The 17,072-nt window shown below is 42.6% G+C and overlaps 1 protein-coding gene across 1 annotated transcript in view; it reads left to right on the top strand.

Moving 5' to 3' along the window:
* gfra4a (GDNF family receptor alpha 4a) overlaps positions 1-17,072 on the top strand; it is a 111,762-nt gene that overhangs the window by 85,370 nt on the left and 9,320 nt on the right. The window contains exons 2-5 of the mRNA XM_028997819.1: positions 7,061-7,330; positions 8,440-8,520; positions 10,469-10,814; positions 13,479-13,588. Coding sequence (XP_028853652.1) covers positions 7,061-7,330; positions 8,440-8,520; positions 10,469-10,814; positions 13,479-13,588 — 807 coding nt within the window. The remainder of the gene's footprint in view (positions 1-7,060; positions 7,331-8,439; positions 8,521-10,468; positions 10,815-13,478; positions 13,589-17,072) is intronic.

Raw genomic sequence — 17,072 nt, 5'->3', positions numbered from 1 at the left:
AAAGGCGCACAGGAAGCGGTGTGTGTGGATGATACTTTTCTCAGTGGTACCTCAGTGGCACCTTGGTGGCTTGGGATTCTACCCGGTAACCTCCTTACCCACTAACCCATCTCAGCACCTTAATCTTCAGCCATGCAAATCTCACATATGTCTCAACACTAAGCCTTCAGCCACACAACACCAAACCCGAGACAGTGAGTGAATGAGTAATATTAGGTAATATTATAATAATATAATCAATTAATTACAATGCTGTCGGGGATGTGCAGAACCTACTTAATTATATGATAATGACATTGCTTGGTGATTTCTGGCGGAGGCACCAAAAATCTTGTTACAAATTGTTGCCAGTAGTGACCGTGGCTGCCTGACCTGTGTACATCGTTGCTCCGTGTTAAACTTTGACCGCTGTGTGCCGTGACGCATTTTCCAGCAACCAAAAGAATCAAAGGAAAAGCTGATCTTATCAGTCTCTGAGTATCCAGAGATCTACAACAACATTATTGTCTAACTGGGAGTTTTGAAAACCCTGTGGCAAGAACAGCGCGAATTGAGGTCAATGTGCTGTCTTTTAAGAAGAATTCCCCGTTTATTCTGAAAGAGGCTGAAACTGTCGGCGTTCCGTCCATGCTCACCTGACCACGGACATTTGAACTCGCAGTTTTTTTAGCATTTGTCGCGCCAACAGTTTTTTTTTTTACTCATTGTAGCAAATCAAAGCATCCACAGGGGTGAACGAGACCTTAACTTTTGTATTTCAAAACATCATGTAAAGTAATGTAGAAAATGTATGGGATGCATCATGATGCAGCAATAATCAAGGCATTGATAATCCTAATCAAATCGTGAGACCGGTGAAGGTTCAAACCTCTAACAGCACAGTTACTCAATCAAGTGGCAGGAGAAAGGCAGGAGACGAGGTGAGCTCACAACAGTGCAGTGTGTTAATTACTACTACAGTATTTTCAGAATCGTGTCTATTCTTGACATAATATTAAAAGTCATCATGGGAATTTGAAATCTCAACCTGAACACCTATGTCAATTTCTCTGCTATTTCAACACCAAATCTTTGGGAATTACCATACAAATGAAAGAGGATCTGAAAATTAGAATCTATAGAATAAAGCAAATCCTCAACTTGCACAGATCAACACATATGAATACCAACTTCCCATAAATCTTTGCAGTAACAAAATAAAATTATTCTCTAGCCATCACTGTTAAATAAAACCCCCCAAATCCTGGTGCAGTCTAGTTCAGTGTGAGATGAGAACTGAATTTTGGGGGGAGAACAGTTCATGGATTAAGACTAGTCCTAGACTACAAGAAAACTTCAATTCATAAATGTCAAACTGACCCATACAGCATATTATGTCTGTCAGATACCCAGTCATTTTAACCAACAAATTTGCCAAGGTGTGAGAATGGTATGAAGCTATTTTCACCCTGAGAGGCTTGGAGTGAGTCTATCTTGTTCTTCACTTCACTGAACTCTGAAGCTGGCAAGACTTAAAATTTTATTTCAGGACAAATAAAAAGGGATATTAAGTTTTAAAAACCCGATAGTCTGTGATGCTCTTAAATCATTTTTTTTCTCCTAATAAGATCCCCCCCCCACACACATGCATGCACACATACACACACACACACACACACACACACACACACACACACACTCTCTCTCATCATTGTACAGTTTGAAGGCAGGAATTTGTTATCTTTGTAACCTTTTGTTAAACCAAAAGCCTTATATGTCAAAAGGACATTTTCCTCTGTGTACTGCATGTCATGTCTGTGTACATGTGTTTGTGCATGGTTTGTGATATATAATCTCTTTATGTCTGAATCATGCTTAATATCGAATTGAGTCCATTGGAATTCCCTTTTCCCCCCACTAGCAGCACTCCTTCAATGAAGTGTCTGAATGCTTCTTAAAACAGCAATTGTCTGCATCAAACACTTTTTTGACCCATAAAGCGGTACAGATTGTCCCTCTGCTTCTTAGGCAGGTGCTTTGATTTTCAGAAGAAAGGGGAAGAGTAAAAAAAAAAGAGGACAAGAACGCTAAAAGAAAAAGTAGAAGTAGTGCACTCACACACTTAAAATACTGCTCTACACTGTCGCCACAAACACACACAGTTTGAGGGTCATAGATATCAGCTTAGCTTTAGGTTCAGTCTACACCAAAACTGGATAGATGCTGTGACCTGGAATGGATTTAGGGTGAGGTCAGCTAATACAGACCATACAAACCTGACTGTATCAACAAACCTGTAGTTGACATTTGGTGACATATAATGATACTAGGTGGAGCTGCCTGTATGCCAGACTATGTTATCTTGCTCACCCGTGACCACATCACCCCTGTTCTCCAAAATCTCCAAAAGATTCCCTCGTACCTCTCTGATCTATTGTACATCCTTGCACACCCTCAATCTTCTGAAGCCTCTCCCCTCTCCATACCGGTCCAGGCCAAGCGCCATACTTGGGGTGACAGAGACTTCTCTTTCGCTGCCGTCTCCCCAAATGGCGCAGTCATAACTAGCGGTTAAGGAAGCGACCGTCATGGCTGCCCACTGCTCACCAAGGGTGATGGGTTAAATGCAGAAAGTAAAGTATAATAAATGAAAAAAAACAATACATCTGTGACCTGTCCAAATTCAAATCACTAAAATCTCACAACTTCAGAAAAGTATCCACAACTATCGTTTATCTTAATTTTTAAATCATTTTATGTATTGCTTCTGTTTTATCTTGTTTTACATGCCTTACCATGTTTTACATGCCTTTTGAGTGTATAGAGAAAAAATAAAATATATTTGTATTATTATTAATAATATTAATATTGTTATTGTATATATAATTTTGGATCATTATTATTGTCACATTGTTCTGTATGGTGATTGACTGGATGACATTTCTGGTCATGGGACATTTTTTTGGCATGTTTCTGACGTGAGTCATAGGAAGAGGAGTACCCTGGATGCTGCCTTAACTCAAGTGTTTGAAGAATAAGAAGAGGAGCATTTCTATTTGTCACAATGCTGCAATCACTATGCTGCAATGCTGCACAGTTATGCACCGGACATTTAGTATTTATTACATGCAAATATGCAAATATGATCTATTACTTAGAAAAACGGGGTAGAAGATTGGAAAGTGCAAAAAAAATACCATTAAATGACTCAATGAGGCAATGTTTTGTGTGAAATACATCTCTGTATCATGATATGAATGGGGCTGCCTACTGGATAGAGACCAGGGATCAGTATTTAGTCATACCTCATGCAACACATTGCATAGGCAGGCAATTGTTATTATTCATTGAGTTTTTATAAGGCATAGTAAGGGTTTCCTGTTCAGGTGTAGGGGATTACTGACCACAATGGGCATTTAGGCCTGAAAGTGCTGCACAAATCCCTGGGCAACAGAAGTCTGAGGTGCTGTGAGGCACAGCGGAGCGTCGGCCAGAAATATCATAAACCAAGCAGAACTGGCAGCACGCCAGCGGCGAGACTTTAAACCCCATCTCTCCACTACACGCTGCAGAGCGTCGCACAGAGAAGTCCGGAGCCACAGGTCATCCAAAAACATTGGCCAGTGCCTGCAGGACACAGGGCTTTGTACTTTTTGTAATCTATAGATCACAGCTCTAACATACAGAACACAGTACAACTACTGCTACTACTGATTTTATTTATTTATTTATTTTATATTTGCATTCTTCATATCCTTAACACACCATTTTAAAGCAATTTAGCATCATAGCTAGACAATAGAAATGCAATTCTAACAGAGGTCTGGACAAAAAATATGCAAATATGCATTACACACATGAAATTGACATTCCATTCTAATCTCATAGGCTTTACTAAGGAGTTGGCCCAGGCTTTGCAGCTACAACAGCTTCAATTGTTCTGGCAAGGCTTCTTATTGACTTGCTTGGTTCACTGGTGCACAGGAAGGGTCTGTCCCCAAACTGTTTCCACAAGGTTGGGAGCATTAAATTGTCCCAAATGTCTTTATGTGCTTAAGCATTCAGCGTTAGTTTGAAACTGTGGGGCCAAACCAAGCCCCTGCAAAATAACCCCACACCACCACCAAATATTACACTCAGCACAATGCGCTGCACTTGGCAATCTAATGCTTGGATCGAAGCTATTGAAAAACCTGTATACCTGGAGTGGCATCTCAACACTTTTGGCAATATAGTATCGAATATGATGAAGATGATCATGCTCTTTCTTACGTGTCATCTAAACAGGCCACCTTGACATACAGCAGATTACGTTACTGTCACTTCGCCGAGCTGACGGGGGAAGTAAGCGCAGAGTCGGGGCATTCTGGGAAAGGAATTTTATTAAAACAGAAACAAAAACCAGGCTCGATGGCCGAAAACGGGGAATGAAGGGGAAAACACAAACTAGCCCGCAGGCGCGTGGCGATTGCCAGAACTCAAAACCTGCACTCACAGGTAACCAGGTTCACAACAGAGTTCACCAAAATGCCGTCGCTGCAGAGGGGTGGAGTCACAGGCTTTTAACAGCTGTCACCCGGGGCCAATCCTGACAGTTACGTTTGTATTCAGAGAATGTAAGATTCTTAACAAGCATTCAGAAGAGTGCGCACACACACACACACGCAAACTCTTTTATTACTGCGACAAACAGGTCGTTTCTGTATTTTAGTCTTTTTCCATGCTGCACAGTTGAGGTCAGGATGTAGACGGGAGCGGTGAGAATTGTATGCTTGAGTCTTGTTCTGCCTAATTTGATTCCTTTCACACACCTGTGAGTCGAACCTCGAGATGTGCAGACAACATCTTTTTTTAACCTTTAAGTAAAGGGATCCCGCTCTTTATTGACAGATGGGAAAGCGAGACGGGAGAAAACACATTATTCTGCGATCGTGTTCAGGTGCCCACTTCATTTCTCTGTCTGCAGGCACCTGAAAGTGAAGAATGTAGAGCATCATCGGTTCTGTTGTCTTCTTACCTGGATGCTCAGCCCATCTGATGTGTTCACGAAATGCATTTTCAGATATAGACTGTTCTCAATATCCAAGCACATGTGTTGATGATGGTTGATGCCTACATCAACATGCTGAACCATGCTTGGACTGAGGCGACCAACTACATAAGAGGATCTGTTGTATTCATTTATTTTAGTGTGCAGTTATAAAGTGCATTATTTAGTACTGGTCACACACTGAAAATTATGGATTTTTAATCCAAAAAAGGAAAACATACACGTCTGTATGTCAACCAATGACTGCAAGCCAACGCATCAGTAAATGTAGTTTTCAGACTTTATCATTTCAAATTCCACCAATTCACCCATTAACTGCAGAATGGTTTTAAATTCATATTTAAGTATGAGTGCATTCACAACATAAATCAATGACATAGATATAAGTGTTAAATAACACAAAATTGCTACTACTATATGTGAAGCACATGATAGGATTTATTTGTAGCGTTTTCTGATAAGAATCATGCAGGACCTGCCAGTACTCTGCATTAGTGAGTACACTTGAACCAACTTGAAAGTGTACCCTGCAGGAAGCCAAGTCTTTCATGTGTAATCTGATGGGTTTGTGTCACTGATCATCTGTACTGTTTGTGGTCAGTCGACCGTGTAGGTTTGACCCAGGTTTCTAATTGAGACAGAGGGACAGATTTGGCAGCGCCACCCTGATGATTTGTAAGAATTTATTGAACCAGAGTAAAACATGGAACAGGTCCTGCAGGTCTGGAAGGTTCTGTTGAATAAAACAAACTTCTGCCTTTTCCATCCATCTGAAACAGCAACACTGATGAGAACTGTCTTCCTGTATGCACGAATTTCAGCATCGTCAAGGTGAAATCTGTACAAGTTATGCCACGGCGCAGCTCAGAAATCCTCTGTTTGCTGGTCGTCATGCAAACACTGTCATTCCAGCAGAGGCCACGCATCTTGGAGCAGCTGATATTTCAGAGCCGCTGCATTATGCATGCGGGATTGCAAAAAAAAAAAAAAAAGAATGTCGCTTTCCGTGCTATCTGGATCATGTCCCACAGTCCTGACTTCATAATCAAACTCATTATTTCAGATATTCGGCTGCAGTTTTGCTTAGCTTCTCCAACAGATGCCATAATTCCATCAGGTCATTCATGGTCTGCAATCATGGTTTCATATCTCCTGTAGGTATCTCTTGTGGTCTGTACTACTCATGTAGCATTATTGCCAGGACACACTGGTCTTTCACATCTGAGACCATGGAGGTTTTGCCATGTTATGCTGTGCTGGTATCTCACCAATATCACCATTCAGACCTCCACATTTTAATGGCCATCTTATCTTACCTTTTTAATGTCTTTTTCAAAAAACTTTTTCCCCTTGCATTCTTGAACATAATTTCATAGTAAAGCAGTTCATATGTGACCTAAAGATGGAATTTAAACAGGTGGAAGTTTCATCAAAAAAATGTAACTTTTGAATCCTTTAAGATGAACAGAAATAGTGATTTGATTTATATTTTGATATCAACCGATTTTTTTATTTTTATTTTTTTCATTTTTGCCCAGCCTGCTTTACTCATGATATAATGACACATTAACTGCTGACTGATTAGATGCCAAAGAAGCCTTTAAATGTCTCACTACTAACCCAGTAACCTATTTAGTACACACTTCACTCTTAAGAAAAAGTTATTGGTTACCCGGTCCCATCAGGCAAGTCAATGCCTAGCCACGCCCCGTGAACTACTCACCTGCATCTTGTCTTCTTCTGACCTAGTGGTTAGCCTGATTTCGCAGTAAGTCTCCCTCATGTGTTGATATGTACAGGTACGTTTTGCCACGTTTTAGTCCCTTGTGTCTAGATTGTTGCCTCCTGCCTCTGATGCGTGCGTCATACTCACTGATGGTTGTAATACTGAATGACAGAGAAGAGTTAAATATGACTGTAATGTCTGTTTTTCAGGCACACGGGTTGATTTGATTGATTTCTGTGTGTGTTGCCTAGTTACTGCCGTATTCGTGCCACTGTTACAATAACCTTGGTGCGATCTTGTTACAGGTGGTGCCTGGTCAGGCAGGTGGGACTGCCTGCATGCGGGGGACACGTGTTCAAGCGACGAGGGATGCAGCGCTCGCATGCGAACCCTACGCCAGTGTGTGGCGGGGGGCGGAAGCGTGAAGCTCGGCCCGGCTGCGCGTAAGAACTGTGAGAACGCCGTCCACGCCCTGCTGGCCAGTCCGCTGCACCACTGCCAGTGCAAGAGGGGCATGAAGAAGGAAAAGAACTGCCTGAGTATATACTGGAGTCTGAAGCAGAGTGTGCTGCATGGTAAACACACACACACACTCTCATTCAGGTACAATCAGGGAAAAATGATTTATTAGTCTATAATTTCAAATGGTTTGAATAGGTTTATATTAACATTGAGAGACAGAACAATTACAAATAGTGTTTTGTGGTGCTTATTTGGCAACTTGAACCTTCAGCTCCCTCCACAGGTTTTCATGGGGTCTGGAGATTGATTAGGCCACGCCAAGACCTTGATATGCTTCTTCTTGAGCCAATCCTTTGTTGGCTTGGCTGTGTGTTTTGGATCGTTGTCATGCTGGAAAACCCACCGACGACCCATTTTCAATGCCCTGGCTGCAGGAAGATTTGACTGTCCCATCATCCTCCCTTTGATGTGGAACAGTTGTCCTGTCCCTTTGGCAGAATTGCGTAATACTTCCACCCCCGTGTTTGATGGTGCGGCTGGTGTTCTTGTAGTCATAGGCAGCATTCCTCCTCCTCCAAACACGCCAAGTTCAGATGATGCCAAACACTTTGACCAAGTCCTCCTCTGAATCATTTAGATGTTCAGATGTTCAGAACGTGCTTTCTTGAGCAGGAGGACCTGGGCACTGCAGCATTTCAGTCCTTCAAGGTGTAGTATGCTACCAAAGTTTTTTTGAGATCATTGACAAGTTTGCTTTGGGAGATTTTTTGTATGGTTCTTCCGTTTGTGAACTGTTGTCACCCAGATGCCTGGCCTTGTGAAGGTCCACAATCTTGTCCCTGACATTCTTGGCAAGCTCTTTGGGCTAGGCCACTGTGCAGAGTTTGGAATGTGGATAGACTTCTATGGACGAGTGTCTTCTATATACGTAACGAGTTGAGAATTTCCCAATAATAGCTCATTACCTGTATAAAATACAGCTGGGAGACAGAAATCTTACTGGTCAAATACGTATTCATTTAAAAGTGGATTTATAACCAGATTTTTTTTTATTGTGTCTGTCCCTCACTGTTCAAATAAACTGATCATTGAAATTATAGACTGATCATTTCTTCGTAAGCAGCAGACATACAAAGGGATTAAAAAGGGATTAAATAATCTTCCCCGACTGTACCAGGGGAAGCAAACTGCCTGTGTATACAAACTGTGTTTGTGTTTACAGGTATCAGTTTGGTGGAGGCTTACCCATATGAAGCGATGGAGAGAGGGGTTAATTATGTACGTCTGGCCTCTATTGCTGCAGGTAGGACATACTTAAACACGTGACCACATGGGACAGTAAACAGGCAGCATCTGTTTTCTAAATGTGCAACAGTCTAACACTATGTAATGAAACTCATATAACACTAAACCTAACTCTGACCATCAGTAATCGAATAAAGAACCTTAACGTCCCCTCAGATAGTCAAGCAGCAGCAATCACACACATGCAAGACATCAATAAACATGCAAGAGAACAGGCACAACACTAGTATCTGTAATTGAATCCATATGTGCCCAAAGCATTGAAAATGTCCACACTCTAAGCACATTTAATTACAACAAGAACACACACATGCATTCATTTACTCATACACAACACACACATTTATTTTACAATGCAGATATTTTAATTAAAGTAAATGTATCCTTACTATGACACACAAATAATTATTTCTCTCTGAATCTCTGAGACTATTTGACTCAGGTACACACCTTTATGTGTGTGTGTGTGTGTGTGTGTGTGTGTTTGCAGTGCTTCTGTGCGATTTGTCTGAGTTGAATACAGAAGAGGTTTGGCAATGAGAAAGGAAAGATAGAGAGGGAGGATGGGGAGGCATTAAGTTGTCTGAATTGAGCAACAACAGCTCATGACTGACAAGTGATTCCAACACACACGCACACACGGCTATTTCATAGCTGCATTGAGTCTTTAATCTAATAGAGGGGCGGAGACCATATTCAGCCACTATAAGGTGTGTCACCATGAATACTGAGTGTTAAGAATGAGGGTGGGTGTGGGTGTGTGTCCGTGTGAATTACACAGCTCTTGCTGCAGTGTGTATGAGAACATCACTGCATGAATGAATGATTGATGAATGAGTGCATGAATGAATGTGTGTTGCCGTGTTTATGGGTATTTTGCTGGTCCCACTATACACACACACACACACACACACACACACACACACATATATATATATATATATATATATATAGAGAGAGAGAGAGAGAGAGAGAGAGAGAGAGAGAGAGAGAGATACACATAGCAGGTGTGTGTATATATATATAGGGCACATATGGATATACACACACACACACACAGTATATATACTCTACAATATATGTATAGTGTAGAGGTTTGAAGGTTTGTGTGTGTGTGTAAATTGATGTGTGTGTGCCACAGCATGGGGGTCAGTACAACAGTGATGTGCGCCACAGTTCAAGCGCTCATTTATAATCCTGCGGGCCGGAGCTGACAGGCCGGGAGTGTTAAGCAGAATAATGAACGCTCATCTACGTCTCACAAGCTCTCCACCACCTCCCCTGTGATTAGGCCCTGCTCACCACAAACTCACAGCATGATAGATTAGAGAATAATGATGCCGAACAGTAACCTCCCCATACAGAAGGAGCGGAGTGGACTGAGAATGACGAAGAGGGTGGGGCTCGGCGTTCACCTACAAAACACTCCTGATTTGACATTTGAAACTTATTTCTAATCAGTTTTTTTCAGTCCTTATAAACACTCTGATTTTAGAATTTATAATCATATTTGCATGTGCAATGGAATATCATTAGGAAAAGTTCATAAGGAACTTTATATCATAAGGAAAATCAACATGGAGATGGAAATTGTCATAAATTGAAATTCAAATGAATAGAAAGAAATGGTAAATGTAAGAGTAGAGCTGCTGGTGTGTGTGTGCATGAGTGAGTAAGTGAGTGAGAGAGAGAACGAGAGAGACTCCAGGCTGCTCGGACTAATTTCCCCAAAACTTTAATATTTAATAGCAGGTTATTTAATGTGGACCTTAGAGACACACACACAGCCTATTTTAAACTTGCACTTAACACTGAAAGCACAAACTTTTAATAATTACTGAAGGCCACTGGAAATGCCCATTATTTACCACGTTACAGTATCTCTGCTCTCTGCTCTGCTACACCTATGCCTGCATTCACACCTCTTGCCTCGCCATATTTCTCAGAGTCCGAGGTTGGCATGACAACGGTGAACCGTTGCCTGGACGCTGCGAAGGCGTGCAACGTGGACGACACATGCCAGAAGCTGCGGGCGGAGTACGTGTCGGCCTGCATCGGGCCCTCGCCACGGGCCGCCTCCTGCAACCGCGGACGCTGCAGCAAAGCCCTGCGCAAGTTTTTCGACCGCGTGCCGCCCGAGTTCACCCACGAGCTCCTGTTCTGCCCCTGTCACGACACGGCCTGCGCCGAGCGCCGCCGCCAGACCATCGTCCCCGCCTGCTCCTACGAGGAGCGCGAGCGACCCAACTGCCTCCAGCAGCAGCGCGCCTGCAGCACAGACTACGTCTGCAAGTCAGTGTCACATGCCGATACGCACACCAACACACGCGTCTCACAATTGGTATAGGCGGATGCCAGGGGTGCCGTCCATCAACAGGAGGGCTGCAATTTAACCAAATTATTCTGACCCTGAAAGGTCATAGACAACAAATTTAAATATGCAGTTATCAAGAAGTCTTATATCAAATGTATTCCACAAATTGTCTTATGTCAGTTGTTTCTCTAATATAATTTTGAAAAAGTTTTTGTTGTTGTTTTTGTTGTTTTCTGTTTAATTCAATTTATGAAAATAATGTTAGATATAGAGTTGCCTGCAATGTGGCACCAGCTAAAATCTTGCCGTTGGTACCAGACTGGTCAGATCCATCTCTGCTCATACTTATATGACTCAACACACACATGCCCCCAAACACATATGCTTTTTAAATCTTTCTCCAGACATTATGTAATAACTGTAGTGTAACTATCTCTCTATAAGTCGAAACAAGATCAGTAGGCAAAAACCTTTAATTTATTATTATTTTTGTTTAATGTTTATTTATTATTATTATTTATGTTTTATGATGTGGGACCAAGAAAATGTCCCTTTAAATTACTAAAGATCTTGTGTTTGTGAGGACATTTGTTAATGTACAAATGCAAAATACTCAAACCTGTTAACAACTACACTCTTGACACAACGTGAACCATTGCTTCACATCCTCGCACATGTGCATGTGATCCCATCCACACGGCTGTCTGCATATTTTCGCAGAAGTTTACAGCCCGTTTCAGTCACGTGAAATGTTTTTTTTAGTTCACTTTAAAACGACTGCGACTGGGCCTGTGATGAGTCTGTGGGATGCTGGGAGAGCTTCAGGAATCGGAAGCTGCCACTTTATCTGCTAATTCAGCTCACGCCTTCAGCTGCAATCAGTTCTACACTCCCAGCTAATTTGAAGTTATGACTTTCTATTACAGCCCCAGTGCTGTTGATCAGTGTGTGTGTGTGTGTGTGTGTGTGTGTGTGATCGTGGGGGGTTATGGATGATTATGACCCTCAGTTTCCTGATTGCTATCTCTGACTGAGGATGTGAGGACAGGAAATAAAAAAGTCGTTACCAGAATGAAGTCACCAATCGCCCTTGACACACACATACTCACACACACACACACACACACACACACACACACACAAATGCGATTGGGTAGCCTCCTTGACAGAACAGCTGTCTCTAAAGGCTTTCAATTGACTTGGGAATGAGGAGCGGAGCGTAAACGAGAGCAGGGATGACTGCAGGCGCTTAAACGAGTGCAGAAGAAAGTGCAGAAGAAGCCCAGAGCTGCTCTTCAAACGTCACAAACGTAAAAGCTTTCATTTGTCACCCAGATCGATCCACTGCTCTTCTGCTACCAGTTAACACACACACACACACAGTTACACCAATGAACTGAAATAATACTGATGGGATATAGAAAATAACACAGAGAACATGCACACAATTCTGTATTGTACAAAAAATAACAAGAGGGAAGGGGGGAAGGAGACTATAGAGAAAGAAGACAGATGAATCATTTTTTTCAGTAAACTAAGGAATCAATTGGAGAAACAAACAAAAATCAGATGTCACTGCTCTCAGATATATTGTCACCAGTCCTGGATCTACTGCCCCCCGACACAACAATCTATTCTCAGAATGCTGTTTTGGCGTGCAAGACTAGAAATTAGTTAAACCAGAGAGGAGAGAAAGAGAAGAGAAAAGGAGGAAAAAGAAGAATTTAACAAGAGAGTTGATAAAAAGAGAAGAGGAGCAGAGAAAATTATGAGTGTAAGGAAGAGAAGACAAGACAAGACAAAAAAGTACAATAATTATTTTTTGAAGAAGAAGAAGAAGCAAAACGAACTAAAGGGAAGAAAAAACACATGTTAACATGTTAAAAGAGAAATAAATTATATGAAACAAAAAAAAAAAAAAGGAGTGAAAGAAGGTAATACAAGAATAGACAACTCACAATCCAGGAAAGCTGTCAGTTTCAAAAGCTCAAAACAAGTTCATCATTATCGTTAAGTGTGAACAAAACCCCTTGCACGCCCCAAATGTGCCCCCGATGCCTTCACCCATGCAAAGATGGTTAGCGCATCTTTGGCAACAAACAAATATGACTTAAAAAACAAAGAATGACCCAGTAAGCTTTGCTCTTGTCCCAGTTAAGCACCACTTCAAGGGTCTCCGCATCTTTACTAACACTGATAAAAACATTGACATCATCTGCGTAAGCTGGAAGAGAAGAGTAGAGAAGAGAAGAGAAGAGAAGAGAAGAGAAGAGAAGAGAAGAGAAGAGAAGAGAAGAGAAGAGAAGAGAAGAGAAGAGAAGAGAAGGCTTCTGTTCACGTCCAGCCCAGTGCTCAGGCGCAGATGCTTGTTCACTCTCGCATGAGTCGAAAGAATGAGGGCAGCAGAGGGGGTTTGGGGGTGAATGCAGATGGCACTGATTGAGTGTTTCTACAGTATGTGTAGAGTTTTTCAGTCTCAGAGTGTGTATCTGTGAGTATGTGTGGGTGTGGGCGTTTGCCAAATTGTTGTACATCAATATAATACTGATCATATGTGAGTGTGCACCTGTGTGTGTGGCTGTGTACAAGTGTGTAATTATGTGTCTGCGAGACTAAAGTGTGTGTGTGTGTTAATCCCTCAGGTCTCGCTGGGCTCAGTTCCAGTACGACTGTCAGCCCTCAGAGCTCAGCACCAGCGGCTGCCAACACGACAACTACGGCGCCTGCCTCATCGCCTACACTGGCCTCATCGGTGAGTCGCGAGTGTCACATGACACTCACCATGCTCCTAGTGGAGCATCATGGGAATCATACTCAGCTAAAGGCAAATGACAGAGGCATGGGATATTACATTGCCTGTCCAAAAAGGGTCTCCGCCCCTCTATTAGATTAAAGACTCAATGCAGCTATGAAATAGCTGTGTGTGTCCTGCTATTAATTGGACCACCTTTAGCCTTGATCAGCATCTGTAATGTCACAACATTTACTTTGGTAAAGAGCTGCATTCATTTTTCTTGTAGATGATGGGATAGTCGGACTTCTTCAGCATATCCCAAAGGTTTTCGAGGGGGTTAAGATCTGGACTCAGACTCCCTGAACTGCACTTTCACAATATGAGCCTGATGAATCCTTGTCCATTTGGAATATGCCTTTGCCATCAGGGGAGAAGAAATTCCCTGATGGAATAACTTGGTCATTCAGTATATTCTGGTGGTCAGATGACCTCATTCTCTGGGGACATAATGTTGCTGAACCTCGGCCTGACCAAGTGCAGCAGCCCCGGATCGTAGCACTGCCCCCTCTGACTTGTACACTCTGAAACAGGGTCAATCTGGACTCATCAAAGCCACATGACCTTCTTCCATCACTTCAGAGTCTAATTTGTAAGCTTCCTAGCAAATTGAAGCCCTTTTTCCTGATTAGCCTCCTTGATCAGAGAAGCAACTTGCTGCATCAGTTTGGGTTAACTAACTAGCTGAAACTAGCTGAAACAATCCTCCATACAGTAATTATTCAATGGCAGGATCTTTGCTTTGTTAAATCTTTGCCTCTTTGGACAGGCAGTGTAGATATATCTAGTTCAGAGACAGAAAAGTTTGCCGGTTCATTCAGTCCTCCGTAGAAATCAACATGTGGGTGAATGTGCGTGAGTGTGTTTGTGTTTGTGTGTGTAGACCCTGACCTGCTATATTATGGATAGGCTTTAGGCACTTTAGACAAAAACACCAAACAAGTTTGCTAAAGGAAAGTAAGAGGAGCCATTTTCTCACACCCGAAGTGACCCCCACATTTTTCTCAACCCAAAGACAACTGCTCTCCAGTCCAGTGTAGTTTTGAATCTGCAAACAGTTTTATAGCTCAGGTTCTTAGCATCATATATATCAACAATGGTTCTGTGATTCCAGATATCGATCCGTTTTCTCACGAGTCCGTATGTCCGTGGTGCTTCATAAAACTGGAACATGTTGGGCTAATGTAATGCATGTAGCTAATTCCCAAGTTCACCAATCAGAATGCTTAAAATATAATGCCGCTTCCTTAACTGCCCCGTGACAGAGGGGGATGAAATCGCACAGAATAATCTTCATTTCTGTACATTTTGCTTGTGATATTAGTAGACACGCCCCATGTGCTCCATCCTACAAGGTCCTGGGAAATTGTGGCTGACTGCGTTTTTACTGTTTTTCTGCTTATTTTTCCATATTTCTGCTCATTTTGCACATTTGTCTTGTCTTGTGTCCTATTTGAAATATCCAACATATCCACTTACAAGCATCCTACATGAAACTGTCCTGTTTGTCCTGTTCATTGTACAGAAAAGTTTTGGTTTTTTATAGAGATCTGTATAGTATTTAAGTTTAAGTTTTAGTTAGTGTAGTTTTGTTTAGTGTGTATATTCATATATATTTTTCTTTTATGATTGCACTGTGGGGGGGTCTGTGTGAAACTTTATTTTAACTGTGTATACTGTTGTACTGAAAATAAACCAATCTTGAAACTGTCCAAACAGAATGCCAGTTGGACAGGGAACTGTAAACTCGATGCTGTGAACTTTGCCGTGTTTTGTGCCGCTGTAATCATACTTCCTGCTGTTCGTGTTCCGTTTGAAAGAGACCATAGAACCTTACCAGCCGATCCACGCCAAAGTTCTGCTCGTCACTGTCTGCAGAAAAGCTGAGGCAAATCTGCGAGGTTACATCAGAGCCAGTAATGAGAGGCGGAGGAGAGGACAGGGAAAGACGGGCTGCGAGTGAGAAAGAGTTGAAAGAAGCGTGTGAAAATCAGGGACGGGGTGAAAGAACAAGACAGCGTCAGGGTGGGAGAAGCGCCAGGGGAACACGGGGAATAAAAAGGTGCCCCAGTTCCTGAAGTTGGTGTTCTGTTGTCTCTGGAGGGGTTTAAAGTGAACCTCAGCAGACCTCGCCACACCCCTCCCACTCATACCACTCCACCTCTCTCGCCCGCTGAAACCCCCCCGCTGGCCTCCACTGTCATTTTCACTCATTCCAAAGAAACAAAGCGGTCCATCAGTGCTGGGCTGAAGGAGCACAGAGGAGACCGGAGACCAGGAGTGGTGGGGAAAGGGAGTGGAGGGGGCAGGTCCCTCACCTCCACACTCAGGCTTTTAACTCAGACCGACCATTATCCCCCCCTTCGCCACCAGACCGCTCTGGCAGAATGTGGTCCTTTAAAAGCGCCGGCGGTGGGGAGGAACAGCAGCGAACAAACGGAAGAGGTCTGAGGGAGGCGGGGTCGTGAGGGTGGAGGGGCTGAGGTTGGGTGAAATTCAGGAAAAGATGCAGCAGAAAGAGCTCTCGCCGTTCCTTTACCCTCCCAGATTCTGCTTTATTGTTCCTGCCATCATGAACACTGGGATTTTTGTGTACTTGTAGGAAAATTGTCTTCAAATGGTGTTTTGGCACAGACCTCTCATCCTAAACCTGTTGGTGGACAGGACAGTGGAGGATTTTACCTGGTCCACCTTGATCCTAGTGTTCTGCTGGGCTGCTGAAACTCTTAATCTTTTTGTACATTGCACAGAGCTGCTGCATGTTCTTGTTTATCTCAAGATATCAGTGTTATGCTGGACTGGTGGACCTTTTTTGGTGGAGATGCAAGTTTAAAGTTATGCTGGACTGGTGGACCTTTTTTGGTGGAGATGCAAGTTTAAAGTTATGCTGGACTGGTGGACCTTTTTTGGTGGAGATGCACGTTTAAAGTTATGCTGGACTGGTGGACCTTTTTTGGTGGAGATGCACGTTTAAAGTTATGCTGGACTGGTGGACCTTTTTTGGTGGAGATGCGAGTTTAAAGTTATGCTGGACTGGTGGACCTTTTTTGGTGGAGATGCAAGTTTAAAGTTATGCTGGACTGGTGGACCTTTTTTGGTGGAGATGCAAGTTTAAAGTTATGCTGGACTGGTGGACCTTTTTTGGTGGAGATGCAAGTTTAAAGTTATGCTGGACTGGTGGACCTTTTTTGGTGGAGATGCAAGTTTAAAGTTATGCTGGACTGGTGGACCTTTTTCGGTGGAGGTTCAAGTTTAAAGTTATACTGGACTGGTGGACCTTTTTTGGTGGAGGCCCAAGGGGTGCCCAGCAATCAAGACTTATGTCTTTTATATTTTTCAAGCTGGTTCTACACATTGCGCACAGGGTTTGTTCGGTAATGTTTTGCTTTTATTTATTATCTAAAATCTTTGACCTTACACAAAGGGCGTTACCACAAGGTTGGCC

Source organism: Denticeps clupeoides, chromosome 1, assembly GCF_900700375.1.
Source record: "Denticeps clupeoides chromosome 1, fDenClu1.1, whole genome shotgun sequence".
NCBI lineage: Eukaryota > Metazoa > Chordata > Actinopteri > Clupeiformes > Denticipitidae > Denticeps > Denticeps clupeoides.
The sequence above is the reverse complement of the archived record's forward strand: the minus strand, read 5'-3'. Positions and strand labels throughout refer to the sequence as shown.